At 47.3% G+C, this 16,552-nt stretch overlaps 5 protein-coding genes across 5 annotated transcripts; 4 read left to right on the plus strand and 1 right to left on the minus strand.

Annotated features, from left to right (window-relative positions):
* Nucleotides 1–4: 4 nt before the first annotated feature.
* DSM5745_09191 (alkaline phosphatase) lies at nt 5–2,111 on the minus strand (the record flags this gene model as incomplete). The annotated part of the gene is made up of 3 exons (XM_026751207.1): nt 5–1,680; nt 1,736–1,938; nt 1,999–2,111. The coding sequence occupies 3 exons, from the start codon at nt 2,109–2,111 to the stop codon at nt 5–7; spliced, it is 1,992 nt and encodes a 663-aa protein (XP_026600293.1).
* A 2,395-nt stretch (nt 2,112–4,506) lies between these two features.
* DSM5745_09192 (uncharacterized protein) lies at nt 4,507–6,198 on the plus strand (the record flags this gene model as incomplete). Its single annotated transcript, XM_026751208.1, has 1 exon — nt 4,507–6,198. One exon carries the CDS (start codon nt 4,507–4,509, stop codon nt 6,196–6,198), a length of 1,692 nt encoding a protein of 563 aa, XP_026600294.1.
* A 364-nt stretch (nt 6,199–6,562) lies between these two features.
* DSM5745_09193 (mediator of RNA polymerase II transcription subunit 31) lies at nt 6,563–7,039 on the plus strand (the record flags this gene model as incomplete). The annotated part of the gene is made up of 1 exon (XM_026751209.1): nt 6,563–7,039. One exon carries the CDS (start codon nt 6,563–6,565, stop codon nt 7,037–7,039), a length of 477 nt encoding a protein of 158 aa, XP_026600295.1.
* Nucleotides 7,040–8,254: 1,215 nt separating this feature from the next.
* On the plus strand, nt 8,255–11,800 carry DSM5745_09194 (uncharacterized protein; the record flags this gene model as incomplete). Its single annotated transcript, XM_026751210.1, has 2 exons — nt 8,255–8,475; nt 8,560–11,800. 2 exons carry the CDS (start codon nt 8,255–8,257, stop codon nt 11,798–11,800), a joined length of 3,462 nt encoding a protein of 1,153 aa, XP_026600296.1.
* A 551-nt stretch (nt 11,801–12,351) lies between these two features.
* DSM5745_09195 (palmitoyl-protein thioesterase family protein) lies at nt 12,352–13,326 on the plus strand (the record flags this gene model as incomplete). Its single annotated transcript, XM_026751211.1, has 1 exon — nt 12,352–13,326. The coding sequence occupies one exon, from the start codon at nt 12,352–12,354 to the stop codon at nt 13,324–13,326; it is 975 nt and encodes a 324-aa protein (XP_026600297.1).
* Nucleotides 13,327–16,552: the final 3,226 nt, after the last annotated feature.

Raw genomic sequence — 16,552 nt, forward strand, 5'->3', positions numbered from 1 at the left:
AAGCCTACTGCTTGGAATTGCAGTGGCCCTCGTCGCTGTGGTTGCTTCCGCCCTTGGTCTCGGCTAAGCCCAGACACTCAGCGATGCCGAAGAAGATGTCGACAGAGTTGATGGTACCACCGAAGAGCTCCTGGCAAGGACCGCGAGCGTAAACAGGGACATCGGTCAAGGAGTGAACACCCTGGTCAGCATTGGGAGCGAGGGTCCCGTTGATCAGGAAGCCACTGACAGCGTCCTTGTAGCTGGCGTAGACAGTGCTATCGCCGCCCTCCTCCGCGGGAGTGCGAGGGCCGTCCTTGTGCACCTTGTAGTTCTCACGGTGGTCAGGGAAAGCGACGGTACCGGCGTGAATAGCGTAGCGGGGGTCCCAACGGGCAGGGAAGTGAACACCCTCGGAGTATCGGAGAGCGTTGGAGCCAGCGACAGTGTACTGAGAGAGACCAGAGTTCTGGTAAACACCGATAGCACGGCGTTTGTCACGGTCGTCTTCGTGCTCCTCAAGGTAGACGGTGTCAACGGCGCCAGTGACATCAAAACCGTGGCCGTGGTCAGCAGTGACGAGGACTAGAGTGTCTTCGAGAACACCAAGCTTCTCGAGTCTCTCAATGGTAGCGCGGACAGTGTCGTCAAGCTCAAGGAGCTCACCGAGGGAACGGTCATAGTCGAGAGTGTGCATCTGCTTATCAATACTGGCAGCCTCGGCCATCAAGAACCAACCCTCTTCACTGTGACGGGTGTCCAGGATGTCGAGAGCCTTGACGGTCATCTCCTTGAGACCGGGAAGATCATCGGCATCGCGGCCGGAACCATCAGGGTGGTTGGATCTCTCTTTGAGGTTGTCCTGGTAGACGTTACGGTCGAGCCAAGTGGGAAGGTTGGAGAGAGAGAAGAGGCCGAGAGCCCTGTCCGCGTTGGATGCAGCTTCGAGGGAAGTCTTGTTCAAGCTCAAGCTGTAACCCTTGTCGGTGAACAGCTTGTAGTAGTCGCGTGGGGCGTCCTCGCTGGCGAGGAAGTTCTCCGCACCAGCACCGAAGAGAACGTCAGGGCCGTCGAATGCAGTCCACGTGTAGTTGGTAATACCCTCCAGGTAGCTGCTGATAACGTGGTCATATTCACCACGGAGACGGGTGTGGGATGTCAGAGCTGCAGGAGTGGCATCGGCAAGGAAAGCAGTGGAGACAATTCCGATACCAGCGTTGTGCTGGCGGCGGAAAATCTCAGCAAGGAGCTCGAACTTGGGGTCATCAAAGGGATCCTCGGACGAGTCCGCATAGACACCGAGGGCGTTGACAGTGGTCTTGTGACCTCCGTTCAGCGCAGCAGCGGAGTTAGCAGAGTCAGTGATGAAGGAGTCCATCGAGTGGGTCATTTGATGACCAAGGACGGGGAACTTGTCTAGTTGCAGCTTGGTCTGATACTTTCCGTTGATGCTCTTGTGCGCAATCAGACGAGCAGCAGTGATCATATTGGTGGTCATTCCGTCGCCTATGAAGAGGACAACGTTCTTAGCGCGGCGCTTCTTGGGGACATCACGGACAAGCCAGTTGGCGACGGTCTGTTCCTCGCCGTAGTAAGTCAGGATAGCCTCATACTCGCCGGGCTCGTATAGAGCGAGGTTTCTGTAGGCCTTGGAGGTGACGTTGACCACAGAGGGCCTCTCGGCATCCTGAGCAAATAGATCTATGTCCTCTTAGTACTCAAAGCAATGAAGGCCCATTCATCAAGTGCTTCTGACCTTCGTACCAACTGAACTGCCAGCTCTCCAGCTCAGCATCCTCAATGTCGAAGAACTCGGTCACTGCAACACCTTCCTGGCCCTTCTTGCCAATGGTGAACTTAAAGTTGGAGTCGGGGACGCCATCGCGTGCCTCCGATCCATTGACAGGAGAGTGAACCTCCAGACGGATATCAAAGTGTTGTCCGGGGAGGAAATCGGCCCTGGAGACTCAATCGTTAGTGCTGTCGCACCTGCCGAAGCTGCATGCAGGAGGGGCTTACTGGTCGGGAGGAAAGACGCAGCCCAGGGAAGGGCAACCTCCCAGACGTTGGAAGTATTGGCCGAAGGCGCCAGAGGCAAACAATGCCACACCGGCGAAAGAGGTAGGCTTCATGTTGATGGTGAAGCACTGTCAACGGATTCAGACCAGCGGTGGGAGGAACAGAGACCTCAAGCAGGGGGGGATGAGGCCCCTTTATTTGTCTCCCGTCCGAGGATTAACACCGGGGGCGAGCTCCGATGGATTCTGCTCGGATGGGAGCTGCGAGCAGATTCTTAGCTGGGAAATATTCCCTACCTGCTCCCGCCCGGCACCAGGATCCAGGCCCCAGCAGCGACAGTGATAGCAACCGCATCTCCGGGGCCCTGTCTAGCAGGACTTGGCAGTGTGACGCACCGAGAGTTGAGCTCCGGCGAGGCGAATGAGAAGCGAGGAAGCCATCCACGTGCGGCAGCTAAACATTGCCATGAAGCTTGGATTGGACTCACGGCCCGGCGGGCTGCTTGGCGCCAAGTATCACCGGCCCAGGTATACCCCTACACGTGCGGCTACGCCTTGCCTTCGTTCCTCGCACTTACCTTGTCGCGCGATCATAGAATAACTCGAGTCAATCTACTGCGAGTGGGGTCAAACGCATGGAAGGTTGGGGCACGAACTAGAAAGAATCCTTCGGCGTAACCGATGCTCGACCTTGACGTTCGATGCAATCTCACATCATGCGGTGCAGCTCATGCTCAACTCCACCAATCTCGGTGGCTGAACGACCCATGCTCTGTCCAGCACAGGGTGGGAAGCATCTCGGAGATGAGGGGTCGGTTCGATGGTAGTAGGTATATCCTGGTCCACTGAGGCAATTGTTATGAACTCATGCTTCGTTTACTGGCCAGGAACTGGCAATCCGAAGTCAGGAACATTGCCCCGGGACCTGGGAAACATTCGCCTAATATTGTTGGTCAAAGTAGCGCACTGGAGGCCAGTGGACCGGATGAACTCATCAGCTAACCCGCGCTCTACATCAACCGTGAGCTCACTGGACTATACCGGCAGCGGGAGTGTCCTGATAGCTTGATAAAAACAGCCAGGAAAACAGACAACACACGCGTGACTGCGTATGTTCAACCTTGCTCTTATATCTGTACCGGTCAGATCTCTATCCAAACCATCTGCGAAATACCAAATCCCTCCAGTTCAGAGGCCAAGCGATCAATAACCGGGGATCAGAGACTCCCCAGGATACCAACGCACGCGTTCCTGTTCCATACTCTTCACGGTATCCTTCCAGTACCCTTTTGCATAAACAGTCGCTGAGCTTCCCCGCACGATCCCTGTTGATCCCCCGTGTATCAAAAGACGCTATGGGGTTTGACTCTGGTCTGACCGCTGTTATACGCGACCCGACATGACGCAACGACCCAATCACTGTTGATATTGGACGTAAGGTCTAATTCATGATACATGCATCAGAAAGCTTGTCGTTCAAGCTTATCCTGAGCCCTGTCGATCCCCTTCAAGGTCCTCATCGACCAAGCTATCCTGCAAGTCATTCTAAAGCGCGTACCTTGAGGGCAGCGGAACTTGGCAACCAATATATGACCCTGTCGAAGCCTACTTATGCAGGGCGGTGCCCCTGTTAGTCTTGATCAGCGAGATTTGGACACATTCTATACATTGAAGTTGGACCACGATCAGAATCTATTATGTATTCAGCAAATCCCGTAGTAATATGTGCGATGATTACCCCGAGGAATCCATCATCACCAGCAATACCGTCCAGACTACTACGCAAGCATTTATTGTTCTCGGGATGCCCTTGAACGACTGTTTATGAAGTTGAAGACATTAGTCGATCACCTCCCATATCCCTACTCCGTACCCTGTAGGAAACCCTAGATAAAGTCGATGGCCTATCCTGATATACAGGATGATTTCAGTTCTCTGTCACTAAAATTAATCTACAGTTTGTTTGCTCATGACAATCAGTTACATTAAATATATTGGGGCTTTGCGTTTAGGATCGAGAATCCTAAGTTTCGAAGAATATTGGTGCCAGAAAATATATAAATGGCGTCCGCTGCCTACAAGGAGGTTTACCAAAGCAAAACAATTACTGAAATTCCCATATCCCAGCGAAATATTATCAGAGGGTATTAAGGATCTTGACAAAAAAAATAAACATATCAACATGGTTTCCACAGTTCAACACTGACTTTCGGCAGCCTCCGACCCCCAGAATAGGTGTTTTGGGGTTAAACGGCCTCTGGCGCGGGGGACCAACCGATAATCTTTACGCCCCTCCATTGTCCCTCCATATCGCGCCCGCCAATCGTCCCATGCAAGTCTAGAATCACAAGGACAATATCCGACGTTGCAATCGATTTTGCTGCTATCACCTTGGCGAGGGAAAAAATCAATCTCGTCTGATAACCAAGCACAAGAAAGATATTGCGTGCTCGTACCTGAAAACCAAGATTTTCAAAGAGAACGCCACTCAACATCAATTACCAGCACCATGGCCCAAGATACAATTGAAACGCACCTGTCCAAGCGCGCCGCGCTTCTGGAGCAGGAGAAAAGCAGTCGACACGACTACGCCTTCAGTCAGCGCATGTCGCCGGTCGCGAAGACCGCCGCGAAAGTACTCGCAAACATCCGCAAGAAGGAAGTGGAGTCTGTATGGACGCCTGCATCTACGTCTGAAGGGAAACTCGACTTGAAGGATGTTACGTTCCCGGGTATGTCTTTTGCGCTGTCGAGAGAGCGCATGGAGAAGACGGTGTTGTGGAGGATTATTGCTGCGATGCCGAAGGGGTGTCTGCTGCATGCGCACATGGAAGCCATGATTGATATCGACTGGATGGTGCAGCAGGCTATTGAGTTGCCTGGGTTCTACATTTCGAGTCCTGTGCCGCTGTGTCCGGGGATTGGGTCTGCCGGGAAATGGTCGGAGCCGTTCCAGTTCTTGTATAGGCCTGGATTTGCCGGAGAGGCGCAGAATGGGTGTGAGGCCGAGATGAATATATGGCAGGCGGATTATACTCAAGATCAGCTTGTGCCGGTTGCTGCTGCGGCCAAGGCCTATCCTGGGGGTGTTGAGGCCTTCAAAGCGTGGGCTGTTTCGAGGATGACTATTAACGAGGAAGAGGCTTTGGAACATCATCATGGGATCAAGGATGTGTGGAATAAATTTCAGTCCTGTTTTGGCGCTATCGGTGGGTTGTTCTTTACGGAGCCCATCTTTCGACGGTGTATACCCAGGCTTTTGCAGCAGCTTCATGACGACGGCATCAAGTATGTTGAACTGCGTCTAGCTCCTTGCCCCTTCTACCGAGAAGGCTCGGACGTTGCCGAGTCTGATTTCTTATACTTCTTGCAATGCTTCCATGAAGAAGTGACTGCGTATCTGTCTTCTCCCCAAGGCAAAGGGTTCTGGGACGCAAGGATCATCTGGACCGCGATACGCAGTTTTCCCGATGAACCCATCAAGGAGTCCATGATGCAGTGTCTGGATTGTAAGAAGGCATACCCCTCTATCATCGCGGGCTTTGACTTCGTCGGCCAGGAAGACGCAGGTCGTCCTCTGGTCGAACTTCTCCCGCTCGCCAAGTGGTTCCAGCAACAATGTGTCGAAAAGCAACTTCAGATACCCTTCTTCTTTCACGCCGGCGAGTGCCTAGGCGACGGCGATAGCACCGATAGCAACCTAGTGGACGCCATCCTGTTGAACTCCCGAAGGATTGGACACGCCTTTTCGCTGTACAAACATCCTCTCCTTATCGACCTCGTCAAGGACAAGAAAATCCTTATTGAAATGTGCCCGATTTCCCATGAAGTTCTCCGCCTCACATCGAATATACTGATGCACCCGATGCCAGCGCTGCTGTCGCGCGGCGTGGCTGTTTCGCTGAATAACGACGACCCGGCCGTTCTCGGGCACGGGAAGAACGGGCTGAGCCATGACTTCTACCAGGTGACTGCAGCCTTTGAGAACACGGGCCTTGCGGGACTTGCAACCATGGCAGAAGATAGTATCCGATGGGCAGCCTTCGAGGACGAGACGGACTCCGAGTGGCTGCAGGGGATTGATGGCAACAGCAATGGTCTCAAGGCTTTTCGGATGACTCAATGGAGGTCTGCGTTTGAGGAATGGTGTGCGTGGATAGTTCAGGAATTCGGGGCGGAGCGGCTGGAAGCCCAGAACTGACAGAACCCATGGTGAGGAAGAATATATAAGCCATCCCATTGTGAATACTATACAAGATTAGACACATATTAAGCTTTACCTGTCAATCATGTCGTATAAGCTGATGTCGGCGACCAGGTCGAGACTTGGGAGAGTTGGCTGTGGAGCAGAGCGCGGAGTTCCTTTGCGGCCAACACCAGCATCCCCGGTCTTGGCAAGTTAGTGCGGTTCAAGCTGGAGCTGCTTCACTCTTCACTCTCTCAGTCTCGCCGAGTCCCCGCGACACTTTCCAGTCTTCCCACGACAACTACAAGAGGATCAAAGAATTCCGTTAACATACATCAACTATCCTCAGTATCTACGAGAATTACCGTCATTTCGTCACATGGCTCAACCACAGCCAGATCAAGCGCAGCCACCGCCGGCCACTCTCACCAATCCTCGGTTCACACTCGAGCTCGAATTCGTGTCCTCCCTCGCCAATCCGTACTACCTTTCTCACCTTGCCGTGAACTATCCAAGCCTGCTAGGGATATCCAAATCTGGTAACGAGAGCGAAATTAATGACGACAACTCAGACCCGGACGCCGAGGCCTTCGCAGCCTACCTTGCTTATCTATACTCCTACTGGAAGACGCCCGAGTACTCCCAATTCCTGACACATCCTGGTGCAACACTGCGCGCGCTACGGCTTCTTCAAGAAGAAAACTTCCGTCGTGATATTATTCGTCCGCAGGTGATAGAAGGGTTGGCGGGAGTCGACTTCAGCGGCGAGCAGAATGTGGTTGAATCGGGAGAACAAGATGCGGAGCAAAATAAAGCGGAACCGGGAAACGCTGAAAATCAAGATAGCAAGTCTTGATTATGCCTGTTGTGACAGGGATTGGACCTTTTCAGGGCGCTCTGTAGCCATCAAGAGCCAATGGATTTTGTTCCCTGGAAACCAGACGAACTTGCTGCAGATTGGAGGTTCTATGCAACCGAAATGTCTCGGTTGGGCATAATCTGTTTTAGACTGCGGCGTTATACTCCGCGTCTCTATTATCAATATGTGGTGTTTCTCGCGAAGGTAATGTCCACTGACACTATGTTTGGGCTTTTGTTGCATCATGTGTGACCGAGGTCCGCTTCCCGTGATTGCCCATCGAGATGCCGCCAGTTTCGAGGACGAGGGGAACGCTGATACGGAGCACACACCAGGTTCCCAGTACTGCTATCCTCGGAGAACCCGAGGGTGTGCATCCGTGCTTGTTACTCAACCAAAGCACCAACAGTGTGCGAAGAACGAGAAGAAGCTGAAGTATACGGCGTACACTCTATCCTGTCTCTAGGAGATTCTATCTACAACCGCGCACCAGTTGGCGTATCGACATCGTGGCTGGCAAACAAAAAATAAGACTGAAGAATGGAATGAGGTCCTGGGAATATCCATGGATAAAGTTACAGCTTCTTCGTTTGAATGGCCCCGGCGGCGTAACCCCGGTCAAACAGGAAGGCGCCAGGGTCGGCCGGGTGGTACAGACGAACCTCAATGTTTAGGGACACGACCGAGAATATTCCATAGAACAAATAAATAATGCTTCATCTCTAAAGGCTCCATAATTGCCCTCTAAACACTCTGCCTTCTGGGAAATTTGATCGTCAAGTCTTCGTCCGCTGACAGGGTGAAACCGACTCGCCGACCCAACCACGTTATTTCCCTGTTCCCCTCGTCACTCCCAAACGACAACTGTCGTCTTCTTCAAGCAACATTGTTGCGGCAGAAGGCCACAGTGCGCATTGGATCTCCTCTGCCGATGGATCTTCTCTCTCCTTGATGATCCGCATTATCCGCACTGATTGCGAACTCCTCTAGCCAGCAATCTCACCAATCTCCGCTCATCACTGCTGCGAGGTGACATCAAGTTCTCCTGAGCCCCGATGGTATAACAACGATCTCACTCAGACCCGCTCGCTCCGACTCCCTTCATTCCTCTTGGCTATTCGCGGACTTCTACATCGGACTGACCTGGATTTTTCGACTTCGTGGAACCGGTACGCGTATCCCTGGAGCATCCCCTACGGACACCATCTCAACATGCCGATGGAAACGGTGCGCCAGAAATGTCGGCCGAAACACCAGATACTGGTCCTTAAGTGCTATCCCCAATACCAAAAAGGGGTCCAAGATGTCAAACCGAATTCCAGCGAACTTTCCTACCTTCTTTACTATGTGAGCACGCGCCGCAGCAAGCTGCCCAAGGTCAGCGCCTTCCTGGAGAAAAGAGCCGCCCGAGACGTCTGGCGCCGTAAAATGGGGTGAGTTAGGAGATTAAAAACCAAGAGACCGTTTCCTGATGCTCCGTCTGGACTGTTCGCGCTGACTTTGAATCTCTTCGTTAGAAATGTCCAAGTTACGCTCCAAATTCTTAGCGCGCTCATTGAGAAAGTTCCCCGCGATCTACCAATTTTCGCTCGATCTGTCTTGACCGTTATCGAAACTGTGCTGCGGTCTCGTGATATCTCTATGGTGGAGGATTCGATCGCCACTTTCGAGACCTTTTGCCGGCATCAGGACATGGCTGCGCTGTCTGCTGAACAGGACTTCGCCAACCAGTACCGCGAAGTCGTCCAGATATATGCGGGATTTGCTCATGAGGAGGAACACCAGCTTCAGTCAAAGGCTCCCAGCCCTCCGCAGGCGATACGGTGGAAGAACGCAGGACTACGAGCTATCAAGGGAGTAGTCAGCTCCGAAGCTGGCCTGGCAGCCGATGGCGGTGATTCACTGCGAATAATACTACCAGTCATCCTGGAAAACCTGTATAATGGAGAAGACACAATGATCGCATCTCTCGAGCGCAAACTCCAGGAAACGGAGCGGCATGCGCCGGACCCAGCGGTACGCCGGAGATATAGCGCAGTTACCGTGCAGACCGTTGACACTGCAGAAGGCGATCCCGCTTTGGCGGCTCAGAACATTGCGGATGTCGACAAGAAAGCTGAATTAGATATGCGGCTACTTGCCCTGCGCTGTCTGGAACAGATCATTGTTAATGGCAGCACCCGTGGTCAGATTCGCCTCACCACAAGACTCGTGCTGGATTTTATTCTGCGAAAAGGACAAGCGAACAACACTTACCTATCGCTCGAAACGGACGAAAACAACTGGGCCACATCGTTGATTGAGGTTGTAGCCAAATGGTGCCCCGTTCAGGCTCGTTTCATCATTTCTACCGCTGCCATGGAAGTCCTATTCGAATTCCCGCCCAAGGAGAAGACACTGGATCAGGCTTATACTATTATTTACATCATCGACTACCTCTTGAAATCTTCAGTGAACATGATTGGGCTTAGCGTGATCGATGTCTTGCTGGGGTTGATGCGCTACATGGCAATCCTGGTCTCGCCGGCTTCTGCAAAACCCACCGATGAGCACCCGGTTGAAAACGAAAAGCCAAGCAACGATGATGATACCGAACTTTCTCACAAGGAGAAGGACCTGCTTTTACTCCTCCAAAAGTGCATCGGAGACCTCACTACGCACATCTACTATGGGGACCAGGTTGTTGATATGCTCAGGGCTATCTTGACTCGGATAAAACCGCCGCATGGCCAAGATAAGGTATCGCCTGCAGTACCTGAACAGCTAGACGGCCCTTTATCGGAAGCAAACCCAACATCCTTTTTCTCAACAAGCGCGAAAGTCTGCGCTCTTAGGGCTATTAAAAACATCCTACTTGTGGCAAACTCTCAGCGACCTATGGCGTCAGCCGGTGCTGAATCGCGGAACCCTGTTGGAATTCATGTCTGGGAGGGAACCCACTGGCTCCTCCAGGACCCGCAAAAGGAAGTGAGGTACGCGTACGTTGATGCACTCCTTTACTGGCTGAAACTAGAGACGAACAAAAGCGATCTGAAGCTGAAAGACCGATCAACCAAAACTGCTATAATGTCAGCGAGGCGTGATTTCTCAGATGCTTCAGAGAGAGGTGTTAAGCGAGCAACGGGGGCTCATCCGAGGGAAAAGGCCGTGGTCGTTGCTCAATCAAACTTCCTTCGCTTGCTGCATTTGACGATTTATGAAGTTGCTCTCCAGCGTCCGACACAAGAGACCGAGGTCCGTATACTACACCTACTTCTAGGCAGCCTGGTGCAACATCTTGGCATCAATGCGGCTAGATTTGGGCTACCAATGATCCTGAGGCTTCAAGACGACATGGCCACCTCTCAGAGTTTAAGCACACCTTCAGCTAAAGTGAACATTGGGAGCCTGGTATATGGTTACCTGTGGGTATTGTGTGAGACTTTCGGCCTGGACACTTCTAGGGTTGGACAGGAGATTGTGACCGAAATCGAAAACCGAATAGCTCGAAGCATTTGGTTGGAAGGCATCGGGCTCTCTTTCAACAGTCTTGAAAGCATTGTCGGAGAAGATCAACATGCTGTGAGCCATAATACCAGGGAAACGAATAACGTGACTCCGTTCAAAAGTGGTGTTGAAGAGTTCGTCCGCCGGATCGAGGAGTCTTACAACCGTACTCTGTCTGCTAATGATGCGCCAACTTCCCCGGGACGCAATTTGGGAAAGCCTGTAATAGAAGGACATCTAAACCCTGTCAATCTGCACTCAAGCGACCTTCTTCCATCGGTTGTCAGAGAACAAATGCTCTCGCCCTGGTCCAAGCAAAGCGCACTGGAAGCCGCTGAACGAGAAAAGGCGGAGGCCCTTTCTCTTAACGGGTCGAGAACAGGGACTTTAGGTATGCGCGGCCATGCGCACGCCAATGGTACTGGTAGTTCTACTTCAACAAACTCACCATCTACCGCCCACGTGGCGACCGCAGGTCTCCAGACCTCTCGGCGTATGAGCATGCCGGATAAGACGGCCACCCCAAATCACAGCTCCAGCAGAGACTCTCCTGTTCGTGTAAACGAGCTAAGGCGTGTTCTCTCTGTACAGGCCCCTGATAGGGATCGACGATTGAGCCCATTGCGGGGCCGATTAGATGCCTCCAGCGGCAGCATCATCTCTTCCAGCAGCGAGAGCATGGTCAGCGGCTTTTCCAACTCTGAATATGAAGGAGACGCAGTGTCAATCCGACCCCCCACGAGAGATGGACAGGAGCCACTCGATGGCGATGGTATGGAAACACCTAGGGCTCTGATGAGCAACGGAGGTAGTTACGAACAGCAATCAAGCACTTCTTGGGCTTCCTCCTACTCGATACCTCCAGTCCCACCGATTCCGCACGGCATCTCTATCCCAGGCGGGTTTCCCAACGACTCCCAGCGCTCCTTGCCTACATCGGACCGCCCGTCGACAGCTACATCACGTAAACAGGGCACGCTCAATGGAAAGTCTGCGGATAACAAGACTCTCCACAGGCAAAAATCTCGGACCGGTGCCGGGTTAGCAAACGGTGCTGATGTGCCAGAAGTAGCGATCAACGGTAAATCCACCGGGGCTCAATCATACGGCTTGCAGGGAGTAGAGGAGAGCTCTCAGCGGCGCAATGTAGAGAAACTCCTGGACGGGTTTCTATCATCATCGGACCCAGCTGCTACTCTTCAACCGAGAGTTGCTTCCAACTACAGTGGCCGACGCAATGTGACTGGCGGAATTGGACGCCCGCCATACTAGGCAACCTACTTTTACTTTCTCTTTCCACCTTTCCTTCTTTCTTGATTTGGTTTTTATGGCTATTGACTACTTCACACGCATTTATTTCTTTGTTCCGGGCTTCCTGCACATACTTCTGCATTGCTATTTCTGCCTGTTGGGCAGGCTGATATTCATTCCTTGTGCGGTCTGCACTATTAGATTTCCTTTATATTATATCCCTGTGATTTGAGCTCTCTGTTATGGTTCAGTGTACGAAAATTTACAGATTTGTGCGTATCTCTTTAGCTTGGGACTGTCATCCTTCTGGCGGTTGGTGTCATTCAAGATATGCTTCTGTCATGTTATGGATTGATCAATGACCATTAATTGCCGCAGAGGTTTTGTATCGGCAAATCCTCTTCGAGTAGTTTCTTCGTCGGCTGCGATGGTTCGAGCCATCCGTGGTAGAGACAGGGCAGATCACATGTGGGACGAGACTCGGGAGCTTCTCCGCATTTCGCCCGCGCCCCATACCGTCGTACCTCGCGCCTCTCTTGCTACATCTTACATCTCTTACCATCAACTCCAACATGCGACCCTTTACCTATGTCTCGCTCGTCGCCCTTCCATTCTTATCAGCCGCGCTCCCAACCTCGTCCTCCGAGCTCACCCCCCTCCCGCTCGTTATCTGGCACGGCCTTGGCGATGACTACACCCGCGCAGGCCTCAAAGAGGTCGCATCGCTCGCAGAATCCATCAACCCAGGGACATACGTGCACATAATTCACATCGGCGACTCCGCATCCAGCGACCGACAAGCCACGTTTCTCGGGAATGTCTCTGACCAAGTTTCTACCGTCTGCGCCCAGCTCGCCGCCGAACCGATCCTCTCCACCGCACCCGCAATCAACGCCCTAGGCTTCTCGCAGGGCGGACAATTTCTCCGCGCATACGTCGAGCGATGCAATAAACCCCCAATCCGAAACCTAGTCACTTTCGGCAGCCAACATAACGGGATCTTCGAATTCCAAGCGTGCAGCTGGGGCGACTTTGTGTGCCGGGGCGCAGAGGCCCTGCTCCGCCTCGGACGGTGGTCGAATCTTGTGCAATCACGGTTCGTTCCGGCGCAGTACTTTCGCGACCCCGTCGAGCTGGACGAGTACCTGGAGAACAGCAACTTCCTGGCGGACGTGAATAACGAGAGGGTGCTGAAGAATGTGACCTACAAAAAGAACCTGAGCAGCTTGAACCGCTTTGCGATGTTCATGTTTGAGGACGATACTATTGTGCATCCGAAAGAGAGCTCGTGGTTTGCGGAGGTCAATACGACTACAGGGGAGGTGACGCCGTTGCGGGAGAGGGACATCTATAAGGAGGATTGGCTGGGGTTGAGGGAGCTGGATGAGAAAGGAGCATTGGAGTTTGGGATGCTCTCCGGAGAGCATATGCAGTTGGCTGATGAGGATCTGAAGAAGGTGTTTACTGAGTATTTTGGGCCTGTGGAGGTCGATCTTCCGCCTGCGCAGGTTCATACAGAGGGTCTTGTGGATCAGGGAGGATATTAGAGATCTAGAATTATACTTTAGCTGTTGGACTAATCAATACCTATCCCCTCCCATATTTCTGGATATTCTAGCTTAATTATTGGTTTCTGCCTTCCTGTTCCGCCTTTTACCTTCTACCCCCGTGTACCGCCTTTAGTATTTTCTTTTATTTTTATAATTTTATACCTTTTATTAAGCCACTTCTTATTTAACTTTAGCTTTAGCTATAATTAGGCATGCCTTTTTATTTTTTTGTATTACTATATTTACCTGGCTTTATTTAATATACTTTATTTCCCTTTATATACTAACTCCGGTGGTTTTTTAAGCTTTTTAATTCCTAGTTTTTTAGGCATGTTAATCCCCTCCATGCACTAACTTTAGTAATTTTTTAAGTATGTTAATTTTTTTTATATATTAACTTTAGTAGTTTTTTAAGCTAGCTTAGCTTTATTTTTAGACTTTTTAATCCCTAGATTTTTAGACATGCTAATTTTTTTTATATGCTAACTTTAGTGGTTTTTTAGGCTATTTTAGCTTTATTTTTAGGCTTTTTAATCCCTAGATCTTTAGGCACGCTAATTTTTTTTATATACTAATTTTAGTAGTTTTTTAGGCTATTATTTAGGCACTTTAATTCCTAAATTTTTAGGTACTTTAATTTTTTTTATGTGTTAACTCCAGTGGTTTTTTAGGCTATTANAATTCCTAAATTTTTAGGTACTTTAATTTTTTTTATGTGTTAACTCCAGTGGTTTTTTAGGCTATTATTTAGGCACTTTAATTCCTAAATTTTTAAGCACTTTAATTTTCTTTATACACTAACTTTAGTAATTTTTTAGGCTATTATTTAGGTACTTTAATTCTTAAATTTTTATATACTACTTAGCTTATATTTAGTGCTTTTAGTAATATTTTACCCCCTAGTTAATTTTTTATAGCTACCTTTTTTACTAGCTTTTTTATAGTTTTTTAGGCTAGTTTAGCTTTATTTAGGCTTTATAATTTCTAGATTTTTAGGTATATTAATTCCTTTATCCTTTTATATTATTATTTTTACTAACTTTAGTAGTTTTCTTAAGCTAGTTTAACTTTATTTAGGCTTTATAATTCCTAGATGTTTAAGCATATTATTTTTTTTATTTTTTTATATTATTATTCTTACTAACTCCAGTGGTTTTTTTAGGCTAATTTAGCTTTATTTAAGTTTTTTAATCCCTAAATATTTAGGTATATTATTCTTTTTATATACTAGCTTTAATAACTTTTGCCTTTAATAATATTTTACCCCTAGTTAGCCCTTTATAACTAGCTTTAATCCCTAGATTTTTAGGTACTGCTTAGCCTATATTTAGCACCCCTAGTAATAATTTTTTAGGCTAGTTTAGCTTTATTTAAGCACTTTAATTCCTAGATTTTTAGGCACTGCTTGGCCTATATTTAATACCCTTGTCAAGCCAGCGATCTTCACCTTCCTAATCGGGAAATGGAGGTGTGACGGTAGCCAAAAGGCCAACATGGCTAGGCTTAGGCCTAGCCATCCCGATTCCATGGATGTATCCACTCTCCTCTGGTCACCTGACAACTAGCTTGCCCCACCAACCCGCTAGCGCTCGACACCTAACTCCTTTAGGCCGCGCCCGGGCTTGGCAGCCCGGAGCCCTCGGCTCCGGCCCTGACAACCCTTAATAATATATAATAAGGTATGTTCCTTTATTTTTTTATATTACTATTTTTACTAACTTTAGTAATTTTTTAAGCTAATTTAGCTTTATTTAAGCTTTTTAATCCCTGGAACTTTAGGCTAGTTTAGCTTTATTTAAGTATTTTAATTTTTAAAGCTATTTTTACTTAGCTTATATTTAGCGCCCCTAGCGGTATATAATTAAGCATGTTTTTTTATTTTTTTATATTACTATCCCTGTTAACTCTAGTAGTTTTTTAGGCTAGTTTAGCTTTATTTAAGCTTTATAATTTTTAAAGCTATTTTTACTTAGCTTATATTTAGCGCCCCTAGCGGTATATAATTAAGCATGTTTTTTTATTTTTTTATACTATTATCCCTGCTAATTCTAGTAATTTTTTAGGCTAGTTTAGCTTTATTTAGGCTTTTTAATTCCTAGATTTTAAGTATTTTAATCCTTAAATTAAATATAGCTTAGCTTATATTTAATATTCCTAGTAGTGTTTTACCCCTAGTTAACTTATTATTTTTATTTTTTTTATTATTTTTATAACCCCTTTCTTACTAGTAAAGTAGGTATAAATATTTAAAAGTATAATTATTATTTTAGGGGGCCTAGTTTATATAAGGTAAAGGTAATAATAAAAAAACTTTTATATAAACTAGGCTTATAAATTTATTTATTTAATTAAACTACTAATATAATTTTTTTATAGCCTTGCTAGCTAGGGGTGGTATTTTAAAAAATTATTAAGCTTACTTATTTTTAAATATAGCCCTAGTTAAAATAATTTAAGGCTTTTAATTATTAATATAGGCTTTATAATATACTAAATATTAAATTTTTTACTTTTAATATATTAGCTTATTTTACTTTTTAATATATTTTAGCTTCCCGCGGCCGGGATAACCTTATTTTTTTATAATTAATAACTTTAATTATATTTTAGTATGTTTTAACTAAAATACCAGGCCTATTATAATTAAAATATTTACTTAAATTAAGTTTTTTAAAAATATAAATATATTACTTCCCCCTGGTTTTTTTACTAAATATTTTTTTTATTTTTTATATTTTTTTTTTAATTAATTTCCTGCTATTACTTAATTTATTTTTTATATTTTATTATCCCCCGGGCCCTCGCCCCCCTTTTTTTTATTAAAAAGTCCTAAAATAAGGGATAATATACTATAATTATTACCAGGAGAAAATCCCTAAAAATTTTTATTAAAACTTTTTTTACTATTTTTTTTATTATTAGGCTATTTAGGTCTATGGCTAGCCAGATTTCTTTAATTTTTATTTTTATTACTATATTTAATATAAAAAGTCCTACTTTAAGGCCTTTAGTAATATAAAATATAAATTATACCTAACCTAAATTTATAATAACTATATTACTTTTTTTCCCAAGCTTAAATACTATTATATAAAGCCTAATTATAAGGTTTTTTTACTTAATTAAAAATACCATGTAAAATATAATTAATATTATTTTAGTAAGCCCCCTTATACTTAGCCCTTTTTATTCAAGTTTTATATTAATAATATTAATCCTAAAA

The sequence above is a fragment of the Aspergillus mulundensis genome (assembly GCF_003369625.1).
Source record: "Aspergillus mulundensis strain DSM 5745 chromosome Unknown scaffold_11, whole genome shotgun sequence".
Classification (NCBI taxonomy): domain Eukaryota; kingdom Fungi; phylum Ascomycota; class Eurotiomycetes; order Eurotiales; family Aspergillaceae; genus Aspergillus; species Aspergillus mulundensis.